This window comes from Dermacentor andersoni, chromosome 1 (genome assembly GCF_023375885.2).
Source record: "Dermacentor andersoni chromosome 1, qqDerAnde1_hic_scaffold, whole genome shotgun sequence".
NCBI classification, from domain to species: domain Eukaryota; kingdom Metazoa; phylum Arthropoda; class Arachnida; order Ixodida; family Ixodidae; genus Dermacentor; species Dermacentor andersoni.
In genome coordinates this window covers 366064811-366085487 of record NC_092814.1, presented here as the reverse complement: position 1 = coordinate 366085487, position 20677 = coordinate 366064811, and the positions used below count along the sequence as shown (strand labels likewise).

The 20677-nt window shown below is 44.7% G+C and overlaps 1 protein-coding gene across 1 annotated transcript in view; it reads right to left on the bottom strand.

The window, feature by feature from the left end:
* Positions 1-20677, bottom strand: part of LOC126516748 (frequenin-1-like) — a 559465-nt gene that overhangs the window by 155727 nt on the left and 383061 nt on the right. Inside the window, exon 3 of the mRNA XM_050166847.3 lies at positions 16038-16086. Coding sequence (XP_050022804.2) covers positions 16038-16086 — 49 coding nt within the window. The remainder of the gene's footprint in view (positions 1-16037; positions 16087-20677) is intronic.

Here is a 20677-nt window from a genome sequence, read left to right as displayed (position 1 = left end):
GACAGACAGGCGAGGGGGGGGGGGGTGGGGTGGCCCAAAAAAGTTTTTGACCGATCGCGGGCGGCTGATTGCAGAATTGGAATAGACAAGTTTGGAATAGATTTACGTTATAGCGCCCATGGTTCCGTATTATAGTGAAGATGGCCACCCAAGGGCAAACAAGACATTTGACTCCAGAAACATATTTCAGTATAAAGTTGCGTTAGTAGTGCTCTTTAAATGCGCTTCATGTATAGAGGGAGGATTTGCACAACTCTGAAGGGCGCCAAGAAACCAGTTGAAATGGAGTTAGAACAATGGTACAGGAAGCAGAAAAAAATATCTAAATTTCAAATACTGGTTGCTCACCAACCTGAAATCCATAACAATGTAAAATTGATTCCTATAGCTAAACATTGACAAATTCTCTCACGGAGAGGTGCAAAAGCATGGATGGGCAGTCCGATGAAAACGATATCGCAGAGATATACGGTTGCCAATAGGTACCGCTTCCACGTACTGAGGCATGAGAGAGAGATATATATATCAACAAATACCTCAGCATGTGAGCTGGGCTCAGATGAAGAGGAACCTCCCGGAATGTGAGGAAGCAACACGAAAGCAAGAGTGCCTGGACGACCATCGAGAGTTTTCAGAACAGGACAAGGGTCCAGAGAAAGATGTAGTATTGCACCTGATAACCTGTGACCGAACAAGGGAAACCCTCAGTCTGAAACCAACATTGCCGCAGCCGCACCGAAACTCCCCTTGCCGAAATTCTAGTTCCAGAGGGAAAGTTGTACATGACGAAGAGTCCCTTTGACGAAGTCCCTTTGTCGAGGTGTTGGCTCTATCGATACCTCTTGTTGGACCAATCGCTGACCTCATTGACAGCTATAGATACACATAAATGTGTGTTTTCTTCCTTGGCCTTGATTGTTTTTCTACCTCTTTTTTTGCCAACTAGTCACGCAGTATGGGAGGTAAGTTTTCGGCCCTTGAGTGTCACGGCGAAAGAAATATGTACTTATATGTATAGAGAGAGAGCTAGAGAAAGGGAAAAGATTGTATAGAAAGGCAAGGAGGTTAATCAGAGGTAGTTCTGCTTGGCTAGCCTGCACAGGGAGGAGGAGGAGGGGGACAAAAAGAGAAAAAAAGTGGAAGAGGGAGATAGAGAGAGATAAAGAGAGACGATTGCAAAGAAACCGCGTACACCATAGAGTGGTAAGAGGAGGTGTTAATAAAGTCTATCGTGAACGCCCGTAGACCGCAGGAACCTTATTAACGCGAGTTATAGGCCTTCAGGCCTTCAGCGCTGATGTTCTTTGGGAGCACTGACCTAAAACTTGTAATTCTGATAGTGGACGATTGTCCATCTGGTCCAGCACTCTGCACGCATCATTTCTCTATGGGCACTATATCGTGGGCAGACACAGAAAATGCGTGCGAGCGTCTCTTCACTGCTGCATGTGTCGCACGTAGGGCAGTTGCCGATTCCAATAAGGAAGCCATATGAGTTCGTAAATGCAACACCTAGCCACAGACGGTAGAGCGTGGCCTGTTCACGTCATTGTAACCCAGGTGGTAGCTGCATCCATATATCCGGAGAGAACGAACACAAACGACACATGGTGAAAACAGGGGCAAAGTACATTCACGGGACATCAATCGCAGCCCGGCCGCAGTGTCTGTTCTAGAAAGCGGAATCGAAACACGTTGACCACTTTCATGTGCAGATCGGGCGTTTTCGTCGGCGTGGTCATTCCCGCTGGTGCTACAATGTGCTGGAAGCCGTTGAAAGATTATGTTATGTCCCTTGTCATGGCTGCGATGATATATCTGCCGAATTTCTGAGGCCAGTTGTTCACTGGGTATGTTGCCCATTGGGCTTCGTATGCATTGAAGGGCTGCTTTGGAATCACTAAAAATTGTCGGTTGTTGCAGTGTTTCCTGATTAATGAAATCAAGGGCAGCACGGAGCGCTGCAAGTTCAGCCCCCGTCGATGAGGTAACACACCAAGTTTTTATTGAATTTTTTCAGATTTCGCCGGGATGATGACTGCAGCAGTAGAGCTGTTGAGCTTTACCGAACCATCGTGTACACATGTTGCCGGAATCTGTGCACTTTGTGAATGTGTTCCGAAGTCGCTTGCTTCAAAGCTTTCAACGTCGTTCCAGTTATCTTTTTGATGCACGGAATTGTCAATTGAACTTGCGGCCGGTGCAGACATCAGAATGGGTCTGATAATCGTGTAGCAGGCGTGAGTTGTGATGGCAAGTAGGACTGACGTCTCACAATACTTTTGGCAAATGTTGAATGTTGTCTCTTGGCTGGCAAGCAAGCAACATGGTGTGAGAGAATCCGAATCAGGTGCCGGATGTGTGCTCTCAGGGCATCTGCAGCAATGTAGGCTGTCAAAGGAGCGTCTCTGGCAATGGTCACTTTCGCAATCCATGAGGCAGTTTTTGGGAGACTGAGACAAGTTCTGAGTGCTTGGCCTTGCACACTCTGGAGTCTGCGGATGTTTGTAGTGCAAGTATTTCCTGGTACAGGTAAGCTGTGCCGCAGGAAGCCCAAATCTAGTGCTTTATAGTTGCAACACTGATGGTACTGTTCCGCCCCAGGACTTCCCTCCTAGAAACGCGAGAAGGTCCACAATGGCAGCCAAACATTTTGACTTGTACGAGACCTGAGGGCTCGAAGACAAGTCCCTGTCAATGATGACGCCAAGAAGTCGGTGCGTTCATCTGTATGGTACAATTTGGTAATTAATCCGCAAAGCGTACATGGTCATCGCTTTGCGAGTAAAGCAACGAGTGCACACTTCTCAGATGAAAGCTCCAGGCCTTGTCTTAATAGGTATGTTGACACAGCCGTTGGAGCCTTCTGAAGTCGTGCGCGAACTTGTATATGGGTCATGCCTGAAGTATGTACTTATATAGTCGGAACCTGTGAGCGCGGCATATATATATATATATACATATGTGCAGGAAAGAGACAACGAACGTTTTCGATGTAAGACGTGTTTGCCTAACGTTTTCGCCTGGTGGACCAAACTTCGTCAGAGTACAGTCACTGTACTCTGACGAAGGCTGTTTCACCAGCCAAAATCGTTAAGTAAACACGTCTTACTTCGAAGACGTTTGTTGTCTCTTTCCTGCATATGTTACGTCGGGGCCTGCGTGCTGAACTTTGAGGAAATCCCCTATATACATATATGCCTAAATAACACAACTGCGCTACTTATCTATTAATTAATTACTTTGACCTATTCATTTTTAATGTGTCACTCGAAATTTATTGGCGTTCCAGTTACTTTATTTTTTGCTTCAATCCATAAACAGTGGTTTCATAAAAAACTTAAGTGGGGAACAACAGTGCATTTTTAGCGCAAGTTTTCAGACACATATCTCGAAACCAGTGCCATTCTCACAATTTGTTCTAAGTCAAAAATATGCCTGCGTTCTCCCATACTCACTAGCTACAATTCGTGGATCAAAATACGCGCCGAAATGTAACTAATTAAATGTTAATGAGCATAAATATGCTAACTGTTCAATGAAGCATTTATTTCTCTCTAAAGACGACATTGTGCTATCTCTGCCTCAGGCAATTTAAAAAAATGAAGCCGTCAAAACGAACACCTTGTCCATATATATATTGTTTCTTCTTTACTCAGGTTCTTCTTGGTTATAGTATATTGTACCCATATATTGCATTTTGATGAAGTACTAAATTCTTTTGTTTAGCGAAGAAAAAACCTTTACAATAACGCACTCGTGATTTAATAATGTATGTATATCTTTTGTTCGCAAATACCACCATTTGTACTTTCCCTTCCTGTTATAGTTCCATGAGGGATTGACGGTATGTGAAATAAATAAATAAATAACTAAATAAATGGTGCAGAAAAAAGCACCGAAACTGTGAATGACGAAACTAGCTTTTTATTGGGCGAACTTGTGACCGCAAAAACAGGTTACACTCAAGCAACAACGATAGCGGCGAACACACTCGCCGATCGCCGAAATCTGATCAGCGAGCTTTATAGATCGTTCGTCGAAGGTTTAAGTGTTAGCGGATGAAAGGCAGTCCCTGAGATAAAGATAAATAAGTGCGCGTGTTGCGTCAATATATATATATATATATATATATATATATATCCTTGGTACGGAAACAATTGTGCCCAATTTGTCGATCCCATATCGTGTTCCGGTAAATTAAAACAATATGAAATTGTCTGTCGCCAAACCCTCTCAGAAAAATTAACAAAATTGAAGTAGTTTCGTAGAAGGACATTATTTTGTATTAAAACGGCATGTCTTCATTTAGTTGAATTTGCTTATTGAACTTGTTGAACTTATTTAATTGAACATATCGCGCTCCACGTGCACAGCCGGTACCATGACAGCAAGGCGGCGGCGACGGCACGAACGTGCCTCGAGCGTCCATATTATGGCTATCGAAATAAAAGCAATCGTTTCGCACCCGAGAAGCACGTGGAGTCGCAGCGAGTGCTATTTCTGAGCACCGTAAGCTTGAGACATGCTACAACCACTGCTCGCTTGCGCATACCTTTTCATCGAATAGTTATCGTTGTTTTTGAGTAAATTAAGAATACAGCGAAGAGCAGCTTTATCTTCTTACCGCAGGTAATAAGATAAACTGCAAACGCCGACTGTGACGTTCTTACGCGTAGCTTAGCACAGCGGCCGTTTCGTGTTCCGCAATAGACTAGCTCCAACCCTCCACTTGTGGCTCCATTCAATGCAAGGCCCTGAATTCTGACTGGTACGCCAACACGACACGGAGGTCATTGACGTCAGTTTGACGAACTCGGGTTCGGGCTACGTGTGAAAATAAAAATTGTATACCGGCCACATGTCAACTTTAGGAAATCTTGCTGAAGTAAAGTGGAGGGTCTCGGGCCGAGTCAGACGTCTTGAACGTGGCCGGTTGAACTTGGTCAACTCACTTGGTAAGCCTATATTAGTGGTCAGCGCAGTTGCGCCACGCCAGCTTTTCGCAGCTAGAACCGAACAAACGGAGAATACATAAATCTGGACTTATGATCTACTCATGAGTCATAATAATCATCTAGTCATAAATAAGAATCTGGATCTACTCGACGCAGGTTCTCCCCGTTATCTCGGGTGCGGCTGTCTTAACTTGATTTTTCGTTTGTTCCACCAGCATCGAATTTGCGTATGCAAACCTTGCGATAAATAAGAAAAAAGGTAGATATACGCTCGTCTGTGTTGAAGAATGGTTTCACGTGAAAACCGGTATGCCGTGTGGGCCAAAGAAAGCAAGACTGATATATTCACTCTCCAGCAAATGTAACTTTCTCAAACATATCCTATGAGTGTAGGTCTCGGAATTTATTTTGTTGCTTGTGTTTTTGCTCCTTCTTCATTTTTTCAAGGTGTTCAAATATTATTGCAGGCTAATCAGGAAGTATTTCAGTGAAAGAGATGGGCAGCACAGAAACAATGTGAAAAATGGTTATGGTAACAATTTAGATCATTAACTGCAATTAGCGCGTTTTTACTCCTCTATTAAGCCCCACTATGCTCTTGAGATACTGAAATCAAGAAACAAAGAAGACTTTAGTTAGCATAAAAACAGCTTCACAGAAGGTGAAGAGAGAGTGTGTCAAGTTTTAGTCACTTGGCCTGTCTGTGAAAGAAACGTGGGTTCTTGATAAACTCTTTTTGCTGTCAAAGTTTCCTGGTAGTCATGCCCGTGGTGCGTCAGTGCGTTTTTGTTCTTTTGTATGAGTGCATAAACAGCTAACGTTCTTTGAATATAAAATATAGCAGCAGTCAAAACTAGTCCTCTTGTGTTTTCTTACTAGGCCATCTCGCCCCTTTTGACGCCGCAACACTGTTTCGACTAGATTTCATTTTATTTTATGTTTATTCGTACGTCTTACCAATGCCCATTCATTCAAGTCAACTTGTTGCTAACAAAGACTAATGCTGGTGACAAGCAGGAACGAGGGTTTCGCGTAGGACCGGACAGGAAAGGTGCTACTGAGGGGCACGAAGGAACTCCGAGTAGCCGAGGGAGGACTCGGCAAATGATTCTATGTAAGGGAAGAAATTATTCAACAACTATGACTCCATGTAAGTTGGTAGAAGGAGAACGTCATTTCGGCGGACAAGTGGTTCGACATACGTACGATGCCTTTAGCGCAGCAAAAGTTTAGGCATCACGTGCTGTTGTGTGCAGGGCGAGTAGCATGTGTGCTCACTGGTTCAGGGTGCGTAGCTTTAATTCTGCATGCAAATAAACGCTGCTTCACTTTCTAGAAATTGAGTGAACAGCGCGATGTTCAAGCATCACAGCGCATTCTCATGAACGGTTGGCAATACCAGTCGAAAAGAATTCTTTTAAGTACAGCAGCGAATCGCTTTCATTATCGACCCTTTATTATAGAAAAACTTTGACTGTGAGATAATGCGCCAGCACAAGGAACTGATCTTAAAGCCTTAGTAATGTTAGTGATTTATAGCGATATCGGATTTGTGTATAGACATCCACCGAGTTATTATTTTGGTGGTTCTTTCAATACGTTTAGATTCGTTTTGTCTTATGGGCTACCAATTGCTGCCGCTTATTTTTCGACGGAAATGACAGTTTATGCGCTGTGGTGCTTGGCTTTGATGATATGTTCGGTGATGTTCTGACCTTTTAGGCAAACTGCGGTGAACTGGCTGCGTCTTTTTATTTTCTGTTTTAAAAAACCCTCTACGTGTACGCTCTGTCTGTTTTGTTCAATTATATCGCAATTTTGAGTCCTATATAAGGTAAACAGATTGCGCAACATTTACTGTTTCCGTTTTCGTCATTATTCGGCAGTGGCGAAGAGCACTTAGGACGGAAAGCTCTGTGAATTCGCAATGGCGAAGAGCGCTTAGGGCGGAAAAAAACTTCACAGATTCGGCCCCTCATTTACAGTTAATCTTTAAGACGAACATGTGAAGCACACCCAGCTGTTTGTGTTGCAGTTGAAGGAAACGCACGTAAGTCCTTAGTAGTGTGCAATTCTTCAATTTGATTTTTCAACTAAGTGGGCATCTACAGCAACATCAGGATAAGCGAGACTGCTGCCACAAGCCAAACAACTGCTACACTACAGGGAAAAAGAACGCGTAATAGCCCAGCGACGCGACACGAAATGGGAGTGCCCCGCCTGTGCCAACCGCGCCCTCGCCGCTACCACGTACCTCTACCCGAGGTTCCACCTACGGTGTCGCAACCCTTGGGCGCTCCTCGTACGGGCGCCGTGAAGCAACTTCACGCGAGCCGTAACCGGTCCTACGCGCCGTGCGCGTTGCCTAACGGGATCGCCTATTGTGCGCTGTACTCCCTACGATTCCCCCGTTCACGGCTACCGTGAAGGCGGCGCAGCGTCATTCCCAGGGCACGGCTGCGGCAGCTTGTCCGCATCAACGTGCTTCGATACCCGGGACTGCGGGTGGGCGATTTGGACTCTGTCCGCTGTTTTAATAAACCTGCTTCGCAGAGAGCGCAATGGGCCGCCGGGGTTTCGGCGGCGACGGCGTTCAGCAAATACGACCTGAATACGAAAATTGTCTGGGATGCCGAATCATTAATTGGCTTCCTCGCAGGATTAATGTACTATACACAGGATGCCCCAAAATTTAGCCGAGAACAGAAGTCGTTTTTTTCTTTAAAGGCCACCACGCAAAAAAAAAAAAAAAAAAATGCGTGGTAGGAAGCGTCAGGGTCCATTTGAATATAACCCGCGCTACGAAGAAATAAATATCGTGCGACTATGTAGCCCCACGAAGAACCTTGCTGGGACCCGCCGCGGTGGCTTAGCGGCTAGGGGGCGGCGATGCTAAGCACGAGGTCGCGGGATTGAATTACAGCCGCGGCGGCCGCATTTCGACATGACCGAAGTGCAAAAAAGCCCGTGGCCCGTACACTGGGGGCACGTTAAAGATTCCCTGGTGGTCAAAATTAATGAGGAGTCCCCAGCCACGGCGTGTCTCCTAGTCAAATCGTTGTTTTGGCACGTAAAGTCTCCAGAATTCAATTCACCATTGTTAGTGTCTGTGAAGTAATATAGCTAAAATGGTGATCCCTAAATAACGAATCTGAGCTCTGCGCTTCGCTGGACAAGTTCGTCAACCGTCTCCTTATAAAAACACAACTATTGAGTCCAACTCTCGAATTGCGTCACAGAATATGGGCATATTAAAATTCTCGCAATTAACTCACGCTGCCTGATATTCGCTGTCATTTGCGGCCTCCCACGAGAGAACTTGTCAATCTTCCTTGGCCACTTCGAGCGTGCCCTCTTTCATTTGAACTCCAGGAATAATGCACCGTAAGCAGCTGGCCACTTTAATATTGATATGTGTAAAAGCGCCGTAGAACAACGCAGTCCGTTCAAGCAGAGGCTAACTGGGCTTGAATCTACTGAATTTGGGAAACCTTATTAAGTGTCCGACGCGTATTGAACCTACAACGTCATCGGTAACATAATCAGCAACAACAAATGTACAGTTTACGTGTCGTATTGCTGCTGACGCAAGGAACCAGCTGCCTGCAGTATTGCACGCAAAGAATCATGATAGAAAAGAACATAACCTAATTATTGGGTAAAAAATTGTATGCGAGCGCGTTCGTGATTTATTTAGACAGAATTATCACTGTGGACTCGAGTGCCGCCTATCGCGCTGCTTCAGCTGATATCGCCTGCACCCCTTTCCTGGTTCTCTTGTTACCGACGTATCATGAATGTTTCCCTATATGGGGGCCCTTACACCAGTCTCGTATAGGTTGTGGATGACCCGTCGCCTTTTGCAACTTGTCAAAAACGAAACACATACGTATTGCAATCTTGGGGTGCTCCAGCGTAAAGCTATTTCAAACTGTTTTTATTCTATTTCTGCAATCAGCCCTCCACCACTGAACAAACACTTATCGGGCTACCCCCACTTCGCCTGTCTGTCACGGGGCGTCACAGAAACCAAGAAAGCTCCACATCTCATATTACGTGTCCGTGATTGCGAGTGCGTGTGCTCATATGCGTGATTAGGCCGAAGAAAATTAAAATAACTATATTTCTGATTCCACACCATTTTCGCCATTAGCTCTCCGCTATTGGTCAAAAGTTGTCGAGCTGCGCCCCCTTCGCTTTTCTGACAGGCTACGTCACAAAACCTCCTAAACTCACCTTGTAAAAATGACGTGTGCGCATTTAAGATGCATTAACATGCCGAACAACACTGAACTTTTTTCGGAACAGCCGGTGACTGCCCGGTTCCGAAAGGGATAGAAGACACACATCGATCGCTCCGACACTGGTTACGCGGAGCTGTCTGAGAGAACGATTTATTTGCGTATAATAAAAATTCTTACGTGGCAGTATAACTTTATCAAGCAGTTTCGGCACGTATACAACAGCGCTATGCCAACTCATCTTCGATGAAGTATCCGTATTAGCGCCATATTTAACCTTCCGTTGCACGCCGTGTCGAATGTCGACGAGCTATGGCGATCTAGTCAGGGCCAGCGGGTCAGTTCCAGATGCCGCCGCTACCCTCGTCATCCGGTTATCTACCTTCACTGCGCTAGCTTCCCCCCCCCCCCCCCCGAAACCCTCTGTACTTCTGCGTGCTCGTCTCCATGACGCCACATGCGATAACACAGGCATATTCACATATTTATGCCCGAGATCAGCTCACTCATTGTTCCTGGAAGCAACAAACAATCTAGAAGTTATTATTGCTTTCATTATTTCAAGAAAATTGAATAGCAATGACGCACATTGCATATAAAGTAGACCGGTAAAGTGTGTCCCAAGTAAAATGGCGCCGTGTCAGGCGGACATTCATAACGCTGACCTTGAAACAGGCTAGTTTCCTGTTGATGTACAGTTGTCAAAAGTGGTTGTTAGGTACAAAAAAAAGGTGGTAAAATGGCCTTGGCAACTATAGATCTATATAGGTGCTCCCGCATTTTTCAAAATCTTTAGAGCGAATAATTATGTGCAGTCTTAGTGAATTTCTCGTGAAAACAGCTGTGTTTTATAACTGACTGCTAGTTTGGGTTCACCGTAAAGCGATCCACCAAGCACGCACTACTTGTTCAAAGAGAATGTATAGTTGATAACATTGATAGGCAATCAATCATACTGGCTACCTATTTGTCGATTGTACTATGGTGTTTGACACTATTCAGCAATTAATATCGTTTAAAAAACTATAAAGCTAGAGTATTGTGGCATTCGTACACATGTACAGAATCTTATTAAAGGCAACTCCGGCGATTTTTTTATATCAACGGATGTCAATGAAATTCGCTGGGTACGTTGCTCTGAACACTTCCGTCATGTCCTCAAGAAAGCAGGTTTGAGAGTTGCACAGATCTTTTACAAATGAATTTTATTAATTGCCTCGAACACCCTACCTTGCTTACTCCTCAGTTACAGGCCACAATGTGTATGACGTCAGGAGTTTTCCATGCAGAGTATGCTTGAATCATGCAGACGACAGCGACGAGAGCGTCGAAAAGTCGACGATCGTGAGCTGGTGCATGGCGTGAGAAGTTGCTGTCGCGAGAAGTTGCGTTCTTTGTAAATGGGAAAGAGATGGGGAGGCAAGTGGTGTTGCGTTGTTGGCTGACGAACTTCAGCCAAGGTCGATCCAAATAGGTCGCGAAGCTTCGGGCGAAAAGCGGTTCAGTACAGATTGTCACCGACATCAGCAAGGGTGGTTATGGGAGCAGTGATTGAAGCGCGACTATGTTTGGAGGGAACAAACATTGGGAAAGAAAAAAACGTTTTTTAATTCAAGCGAGACACAGTTAGATTCAGTCAACGAAAATAAAATTCCTGGTCAATTTTATATATTCGTGACGAGTTAAGAAAATACAAGTTTATTCAATTTTATTGTTATTAATAAAGGCATTTATTTTCGGCGCTCATCGTTACAGGGGGCGTTGTTGCCACTATCACTCGCAATGCAATGCACATATTGAAATTGGCAGAAAGGTGCCCTCGTAAAGTTCACCTGTTCAAATACGCCCCCCTCACAGTTTGTGATTTCTTGCTTGTCGAAGTTTGAATTTGGCGACGCGGGTAGTTTCATCCCTTCTTAATCTGTTCAATCAAAAGTAGTGAGTTACGACCGCCAGATAGTTGTGTAGTTGTTTTCGTGCGACTGCGCCGGCCGACGAGCTTGGCGTCCGACGATAGGATCAGCACTCTACACCTAAAGCTTTCGTCGGCCTCCAAAGAAAGTATGTTCTGCGCAGGGGTGCGATTTCGACAACCGTACGGCTGGCTTTTCCTGCATCGCTTTCCGCGCTGAAAGCTCGACACGCCCATCAAGTCGAATGGCGGGGCATTTGACTATATAGCTCCAAAAGCAGGCCAACAAAACAAATTTTGCGCGTTCGAAAACAAAGTGACGTCACTTCTGCTTTTAACGGACATGGCGTCACATTATTTTTTCTTCCCCCGGAAGTGTTTCCACCACATACAGATGGCGTTAAGCCCCAAGCCCCATGAACCGCCGATAGACCGCCATGTTTTGAACGTATGGGCTCCTATGGAAGCTTCCCTACCAGGTATATTTACCTTGCTTCAGCTCTCGCCATCCGCACACACAGCTTGAGCCGATGCCGATCGCATTCAGCCTAGGTTAAGCCTATATGCCCCAGTCGCGTAGTTCATGCGTCTGCTGCTGGTGGACCTGAGCGACGGACCTGAAGTTAATTAAGACATCAGGATGAAGAAAACTTCTTCTGCAGTTCAGTTTTGGCTATGCGTATTTGAAATAAACGATTCCTCATTTCGTACAGCGCACACACAAAAAGCGAAAAGCGATGACACGGAGCAGTATCGACATCGGTACGTTGCCGTTTTCGACGGAAAGCTGCCCGCCACACTCACCGGCACTTCCCTAAATTAAATGCGAATACGAGCATGGGTGTATTTTTGCGCATTGTCATGCAGACACATTATTTAGCTTCCGAGGTACACTGCTTGCCTCGTATCCCAAATGGGAAATAAGCGTAGGCTCCTCGATGCAGCAGCGTAAACAACCGCATCGTTCAGCTGCCAACGGTGTCTATACTGACATCGGTGTTTCCGCGAGAAAATTACGCGTTCCCTACATGAACGATCATACGTGCAAAGTGCTCATCTATGTCCACCTTACGAAACATATTGCGTGCATGAAGAGAATACGAAGACTGATAAGTAGCCAGCATAATTAACAACGCTCCCATACTATACGGTCTCCCGCTCGCTGTTTTCGAAGGTGTGTGGTCGCTCATATCAGCGCGATTCAGAGTGATGCAACGGTGCTTACATGCACAAAATCTAACTGTTTTGATATGTTGACAATAACTGATGTCATCGACGAGCGGCTATAGCAGTATGTCTCAAGCGATCAGCGAGTGCTCGCTGCACCTGCCGATGTAAACAAATGCACGGTTCGGTGCTTTGGACTGGCAGCGGCGTTCTTACGGATACAAATGTGGAAAGTCGTGCTCCAAATCTAACAGTCAGCATGCGAAGCGCTTCCCTGAGAAGGGGTAAAACACCTAAAATAGCAAGCAACACGAATAAAATCGATGGTTAGGGCTGCCCTTGATCTTCATGTTGCAGCCCGATATGTAGCGCATGGGCGCTGGCTCACATAGTGGCGGGTCGAATGCGAACGACGATTCGTGGCTATTGCATTCGTCTGAATCATAACTGCCAATATTTGACAGATCCCAAGAGCTGTTGCAGCTGACATTGTCACCTGAAGGTCCGGCACGGTCACGATTCAGCCGAGCGTCTGCTCTTCGCTGCCAACTTACTCGACCAGCATGCCTTGCGAGCCTTTCCCGGTGGAGACATTCGTGACGTCACACGAAAAGGTCCGCCCGGCTTCTTGGTCAGGTTTCGGTTTCGTTTTAGCGCTTTTTTGCTTATTTAAATTTATTTTTGAATTTGCGTAACAATTCAAGATCAGACGCGTGACAGGGGGGTCTTGCGAAGTTAAATATTCCATTAGTTTGACATTGTAAGAAAATCGCCGGTGTTGCACTTTAAGCTATACTTGTGTTCTTAAGATATATATATATATATATATATATATATATATATATATATATATATATATATATATATATATAGTAATATATATATATATATATATGTATTTATTACTTTTATTCAGAATCACTCCAAACCCTAAAACGCGTCCCCCAAGGTAGTACTTTGGGCCCGCTCCTATTTAATATAGATATAAATAATCTCCGTAATACTGGTAGCGACGTACACATTATTATTTAGCTGGCGATACCGCCCTTCTTCTAGCCTTTCCCGACATAACCGTACAATTACCCCCAGGAATCTAGGCACTGAAATCATTGGTGCATTGGGAGTCACACAAATCATTAACAGTCCGTGATAAAAACTGAAGCAATGGTATTTGTTCCTGAAGGAAAACGCGTGTGGAATCTGCCAACCGTCTATCTAAACAGCAGGCTTGTCAAGCACGCATATAACTTTAGATCGCTTGCCATTCCTATCAAACCCACCCTTTCCTGGGATGCTCACATCATACAAATTTGCCACACTCTTTGTCGTGCTGTTGGTATCACTTTATTGCTGCTGTCGATTAATGTCTATTCTCTACGGTTCCGTCGCAGTTTACTACGCAGCAGTTTGCCGTGAGCAAAGTGCGCGTGGAAGGTATTATATGAGCGAGGCTAAGGACTCCATGCTCGCTAACATATCCCAGGAGCACTAAGGAGACAGTGGTATTCGCGAGTGCACTGACAAATAGGAGCAACATATTATAGCTATTCTTATTTAGCTATTATTTTCATTCTATTCAGTAGTTGTTATTGGCTCGCTCACCACCGCGCAAATAGAGTGCAAGCCTAGGGAAATTATCGGCCTTTCATTAAACTTCCAGTAGAGAGAACCATTGTGCAAATAAACAGGACGCATAGGTAGCATGCATTTACGTGAATGCGATGGTAGCGTGCCGTATTTTAGAGCATCACGGCCATGCTACGTGACGGCGTTTGCATGTTGCAGATTCTCCTTCGTCCGGAAAAAAAAACTCCCAATCTTTTTCTCCGGTGATTTCATCTGCTGGTGTGAGGAGGAAAGCAGAATGCGGCAGTCATCTCACCTGTTATTTTTCTTCTCTCCCTCAATGCGATACGCCAGCGTTCACGTGCACCACGTCAGATGACTTACTCCGTTTCAAATCTCCGTTAGTCGCACTAAGGCCTTTTAGTGCATTACCATCGTTTTTGTGAATGCAGTGCACTAGGAACGCGACGCCATGCGTCACTGGTCGCATTTATGTAAATGCCGCTCCCGTTGCTGGAGGATGCCTTTGGACGTTGAGTGGAGGACAGGACACGCCGGCAGTCATCTTGCTTCTCCTGTGTCCGTGAATGCGATACGCGAGCGTTCGCATGCACTCCACGAGACGACTTCCTCGCACAGAACCAGCCTCTCTTGTCGCATTGAGGCAATGGGCCTACCTAACACATTCCCAGTGTTTATGCGGATAAAACGCGCTATAAATGCGATGCAATGTACCACTGTCGTTTTCTCGTACGCGCGGCTATGAACTTAACAGCGTGAACTCTTGTCGAGATAATTTCTGCAGTGGCTCTTGCGACAGGAACGGCGTAGCTGGGCTCTCTTGAGGATGAACATGCATAAAAAAAGTCGCAGTTTTTCCCGAGAGGCCAATTATTCAGAGCCATCGCTCACTGGAACAGACGAGTTAAATAATGGTCGTAGTTTTATGGCCAGTATAAATTGCAGTCAAGATTCTCTGACTAAAAACAAACAAACAAAACAAAAATAAAAAACGCAAAGAACAAGCGTGATGCCTGTGCCGGAAGGAAATCGTGAACAGAGTACACTCAATGACCGCAAACACTCGCCATCACAACGCTGGGGGGACGACGAGCGCCGGCAACTGAGAGCGTGCACGCGTGTCCCGAAGCGAATGTCCCGCGCTGCCACTCTCCGTTGCAGCGTCGCCGTGCCTCAGAAACTATGCAGATAGCGTGACCAGCAAGACATGAACTTAACACAGGGCGCGCGGGATGGCCGCGTGCAAGAAGCCACCATCTTACCCGATTCGCCCTTGCATGTTCACCTTTTGACCTGGCACCCGCAGATCGCGTGACCTTCAAACACGGCGTGGACGTGCAACGTCCGAGCAGTGCGGACGCTGTCACGTTTCCACCAACATCGGTTGCGCCTGAACACGACACGAATCAAGCTTTCAACCTTTGAGCTCTCCCTCGAATGACTGGCCTCGCGCCCAAATCAGTCACGTGACAACCGACACACGCCGTGCGGGCTCAGCGGGCCGGGCCGACCGGAATCGAGAGCGGCAGCGACTACAGCGCCGACCTCGATGGCGAAAACGCGGCTCGAGTGTCCGTGTAATTGATATCGCGATGTAAACTAATAAACCACTGCCCTACTGTCTGTCGCAACGCAGCTCTTAAATTCAGTCCATTTAAGAGCGTTCTTATTTTTGCTATAACTCTTCTCTTACCTTATTGAGAATGAGTCCACACACCACGGCTTCTGATTTAAGATCCCGAGTACGGATAGACTGATGATGCTTGAGCACTTTTGCCGCCTATACATCGCATACGCCTATTGCGGGGACCGCAATTTTTCTCATTCACGGCGCCTTCGCGAACGCTCGTCATCTGCTTTAAAGACGTTGTGCACATGTGACTGTAACTGTACACGCAGTGCATTTGAATCTATATAGCACATTTTGAGCTACGAGCGTAGCCAGAATATATTCATCAAAATGATGCCCGAGCAATGCTAACCAAACGTCCTAATGCTAATAAGAGGGGCCACTTGTGGTCATAGAAATTGGGCTCCCATATAGTGTGCTTGTATAAGGGCAACCAAAGACTGCTCATGTAAGTTACAACGTTCGCATGCGTAAGAAGACCTACAAACCTGAAAACCCAACAAAGGGCAGAAAACATGCAGCCATTTATAAGTACTACTCACCGACTTTGTCATGAAGCCACTGGGACAGTCCTTTAAGAATTCCTGGTGCCTGAAAGTAAAAAAGAAAAGAAGATGAGTGTTCAGCTATTTGGTTTCTGTTTGAGAATCTTAACGGAGGCTAACGGGTCTGATTACCCTTTACAGCGCACCCCGAACTAATTCAATGGCGCAGCAAACGCACAGAGAACCACCGTTCAAATGTGTACCATAGAAAACGTGGCTCATTTCACATCAGCCGAAATTACATTTTTTTTGTTTAGTTCACAAATTCATCTTACAATCGGTTTGAAGAACTATGCCGAAAAGAAGGGCCTTCCAATCGTGATAGTGAAATGAAGGGTGATGGCTGCACATTGGCAAAAAGTTTTCGCGCGCAGAATGATTTCTGGATTAATGTCCAGACAATAGCGATTCCCTGAACAAACACTTATTGGCGTATGAAGAGAAAAGCAGATCAGGCATTGGCCTCACAAAGGTTTCCATTCGTAAGTGCCGTTTGCGATTGGCCGGCCACTTCCGGTAATCTTATATCCAACATCACCATCGAAACTATTCTAGCATTAGAACATTTTTTCGTGAATACAGGCCTTCGTGTACACCTGTAATTACCCGATGTAAGCAGGTATCTCACAATATAGAGTACATTTCAAAGTTTGTTGACTGGCGGGATATCTAGGACCAGGGTGTGGAGCTAAACCGTTATATTCCGCTGAACCGAAAGCGACGTGAACCATTACTTTTTACGCCATCTTGGAGCTGAACCTAAACCGGGACTTCGTGGAATAACCATTCCGCACCAGTTGTACGAACACTTCAGAAGGTCCCGTGCAGTTGCCCATATTGCTGCTGCAAGGGACAACAAAAATAATTTGTCACTTCCATTTTTTATTGTAACCATTAAGGTCCAAGAAAAATTGATCTGCCATATTTGGTTAATTTTTGGTATCCAATTAGGTTTTCACACTGTAGCTCTCGATGGGGGTCCTTGGACGATTGGTATATTTCAGAATTTCTTTTTAAAAAAATGCTTCAAATGAAGTCTCAACAACTAACTTCACGGAAATCCATTTAACTTTCCCAGGGCAAATTTATACAAGAAGAAAGGGGGTTAACCGAGAGGCCCAATCTTTATTAATCATATCATAAGAAGCCAACAAACGCTCACACCAAGGAGAACAAAGGGGAAATAGCATGTGCTTATAAATGAAATAAAGAAACGATAAATTAATGGAAATGAAAGTGGATGAAAAACAACTTGCCGCCGGTGGGGAACGATCCCACAACCTTCGCATGCAAATTTAGTATTTTTGTGGCATTTTAGTTCTTGTTAAGTGGATGTTTCTACTGTTCAGGTGTGCATGGTATATCCACTTAGGCAAGTAACGGGGAAGGGTTGCGGTGATGCTTTCTGAGGCGCACGTAGCGCTAATATATATATATATATATATATATATATATATATATATATATATATATATATATATATATATATATATATATATATATATTTGATACGAATAAAGACGATAGATTTCATGCTGGATGCCATCATGAATGACTAAAGCATTCAGCATTTAATTGATAAGAGACACAAACATTCAGCACTATTAGTTGCCTGTGCTGCAGCGGCGTCGATTTCTCGCATTGAAATACTGTTGCGCACTGTTGCACTGTACACATGCCCAGTGGTAGATACACAGTAATGCCAGGGGCACAATCTCTGGGGTGCACAACCAGTGGCCCCAACGGTACATGTTCAGACTCCAACATCTGCGGGATCAGCCCATGAGAACGGCCAGATACACAAGCGAAACTCGGGGACTCGGACAAAACTACTTCGCATTAAGGTAGTGCCGTACTTTACAACTACACGGATTAATGCCGCGCACGGCTGGCGGCGCTGCGGTTGTAATCCAAATACGCATGAGAAATCTATGCAGTGAAACCCTGACTTTCTTCTTGGTTTCGGCTTTGCGTCACGTGTGACGTGACTATGATTTATGTAACAATGTCGGTGAAAGAAAGAGGTAAGGAACGCGCCCCGTTGAATTTGGATACCAGGACCCATGTTCGCAAAAAGCCTCTTACGCTAGCATTGGTCGTAAGAGAAAGTAGCAACCAGTCCTGATGGTAGATATATAATTAGATAATGCGACCGGCCAATGGTGATAAGCACTTACGAACGAACAGCTTCCTGGATTCAGCCGCAGATACGTACGTGATTACGAAATAAGCATTTTTTTATTTAGAGCTCTAAAGAATTATCAGTGTGGCGTAAGCTTGTTCTACTTGTTGCAAGTACTTTGAATGATAAGAGGCCATCGGTCTAGGTTGGTGTAACTCCATGAAATGAGACAACTAGGAGAAGGTCAGCCTCAGTAGTGACTTTTCGGGTTGAGGGCCACAGCCATAATATAATTTACCTCCACCAACTCTACAGCAAAGACCCAAATGGCGTAAAATCCCCTAACGTGCTGGGTGCGGCAATTCAAACACGACAAAGCGTGTGACAGAGTTTAGGTTTCAGCCTTCTAGACGTAACAGGACTTGCATGGATGTGTCGTTAGAACACCGTTTCAAGCTGTACAGAACAGAACACCGTTTGTAAGAAAAGCGCCTGTCAAACATGTCTGTATCGTTGCCAAATCTTAATATATTAGTTTTACCCTGGTTCCTCAACTTCAACGAGTGAGGGGTACGCAGCTGTATGACCGCTTGGAGGCACAACTTAATGAAGCGCTTTGAGCATTATGTCATTCGAAAACAAATCACAGCACGCTGGCACGACTCCGGTCAGAAGGTATCCAAGTTCATGCGTAATATCAAGATACTAGGGATGCGTCCGTACGCGTCTCTTAGAGAAGAAATAAACAATATTTCGCTGAAATAAAATCGCAGGTGAAGCTGAGAAACGTTGTTCTCTAAATTTTTTTCCTTCCCCTTAATTTTGAATGGTTATGAACCCACATAAAACGGTTCAAACCAGTTCGAATTGTTTTACGTTTGCTCTGGAGCTGAAGCTTGACCGAACCGTAAAATAGGCTTAGGCCTCAACCTAAACCCGCACCAAATCCGAAAACTGTTCGGTTCGACACCCTGTCTGCGAAGTTGTCCAGTAAGTACTTGCTCTTCTTTGCACGTTTCCTGTCAGCGGACGGGTTATTTAGCGAGCAAGGAGCCTAGGCTCGGCATTCCAACTCGTTCTGGACTACTACTGCTTCGTACTTCATTTCCGCTGGCTTAAAGAAATGGCAACACCCTTTTAGTCAAATACTTGACGGTAGAGCTCACGCGCACTGTCTGGTGCACGTACCGATACGTTGTTGAGGTTTACTAAAAAGTTAGTTCTAGTATGGATAATACTTTCATTGCGTATTATATGGATAACATTCATGCTGCGTCAGCTTTAGGAGAATTATGTCAGGTTCTTTTCCTTTATCTCTGACTCGAAGAATGCATTACGGCGTTATTGCGATGAGTGCTGACTTCTCCCACGAGCGAAAATATTTGAAGGTGTTGTCTAAACCGCCATGTGTGAGAGGTTTTCAATATAAAATATGCTTGCTTCAATATATATATATATATATATATATATATATATATATATATACATACATACATACATATATGACGCATCTAGGACAGAGTGTGTACAACGAGAACCAGAAAAGTTGATTTACGTGCACTCGTATGTCGTAGACATAATGACTTGCTGTTGTATGTTTTTTTTAAAATGAACATAAGAAACAGCCTGTAATAGTGACGGCTGCTCCTTTTCGCATAATATTAAGGATAACCAGAAAATATTGTATTAGAAGAAGGCGTGACTGGTCGGGATAATTACTGTTCCGGTTTGAGCATGTATATCTTATCGATGTAATATTTGCTGTTGTGATAGCTTTAATAGCTGTCATTTGCAGTTGCAATAGTTGCAGTTCGTTTCTTACCACGCGCTGGTATGGCAACTAATTCTTCTCGCACTGAGATGTGTTAAATGGCGAACAAAAGAAGTGTATGGATGCGAGAAATTGATCCATGACCATAATACACTACTAAGCACAAAAAACGGCGGCAATACCGCAATAGAGAAATACCTAATGCAGACATACCAACCTTACGGTAGGCATGTCTACATTACGTAAAGCTGCTGGAATTAGGTCCGTCCAGAGTTTGCTGTTCGGACTTTATGCGGGTATAATTCAGTGCCATAATTACATGTTCAGTATTCAAATTCATGCGCTAACCAAAGATTTATATGCTAATGTGGTGGTTTCATCCGGGTGCCGTCGAGCACCAGTGAGGAATGCGCGACGGCTCTTAGTACTAAGCTGAGCGCGAGCGTTTAGAGTCATAAATATTCATACGCGGACTGACTATTTGCTATTGCCGTTGTTGTGGTTTGTTGTTGTTCTAGGACTAAATTAGGAAGCTTCGACAAATTTTTTACACGAGTGCTGATTCATTGGTACCGAAGCTTTTTAATCTCATTATTCTTTTACGTAGTCACTAGAAATCACCCCATCCTTTTTGTTCTTTTTACCTTGAATTCAGTTGCCATAAATGAACTCCTGTTTTTACACTAACAACGGCGCTGAGCGGTACTGACAGCATGTTGTAAAAGCATTCTGCGCGCAGAATTA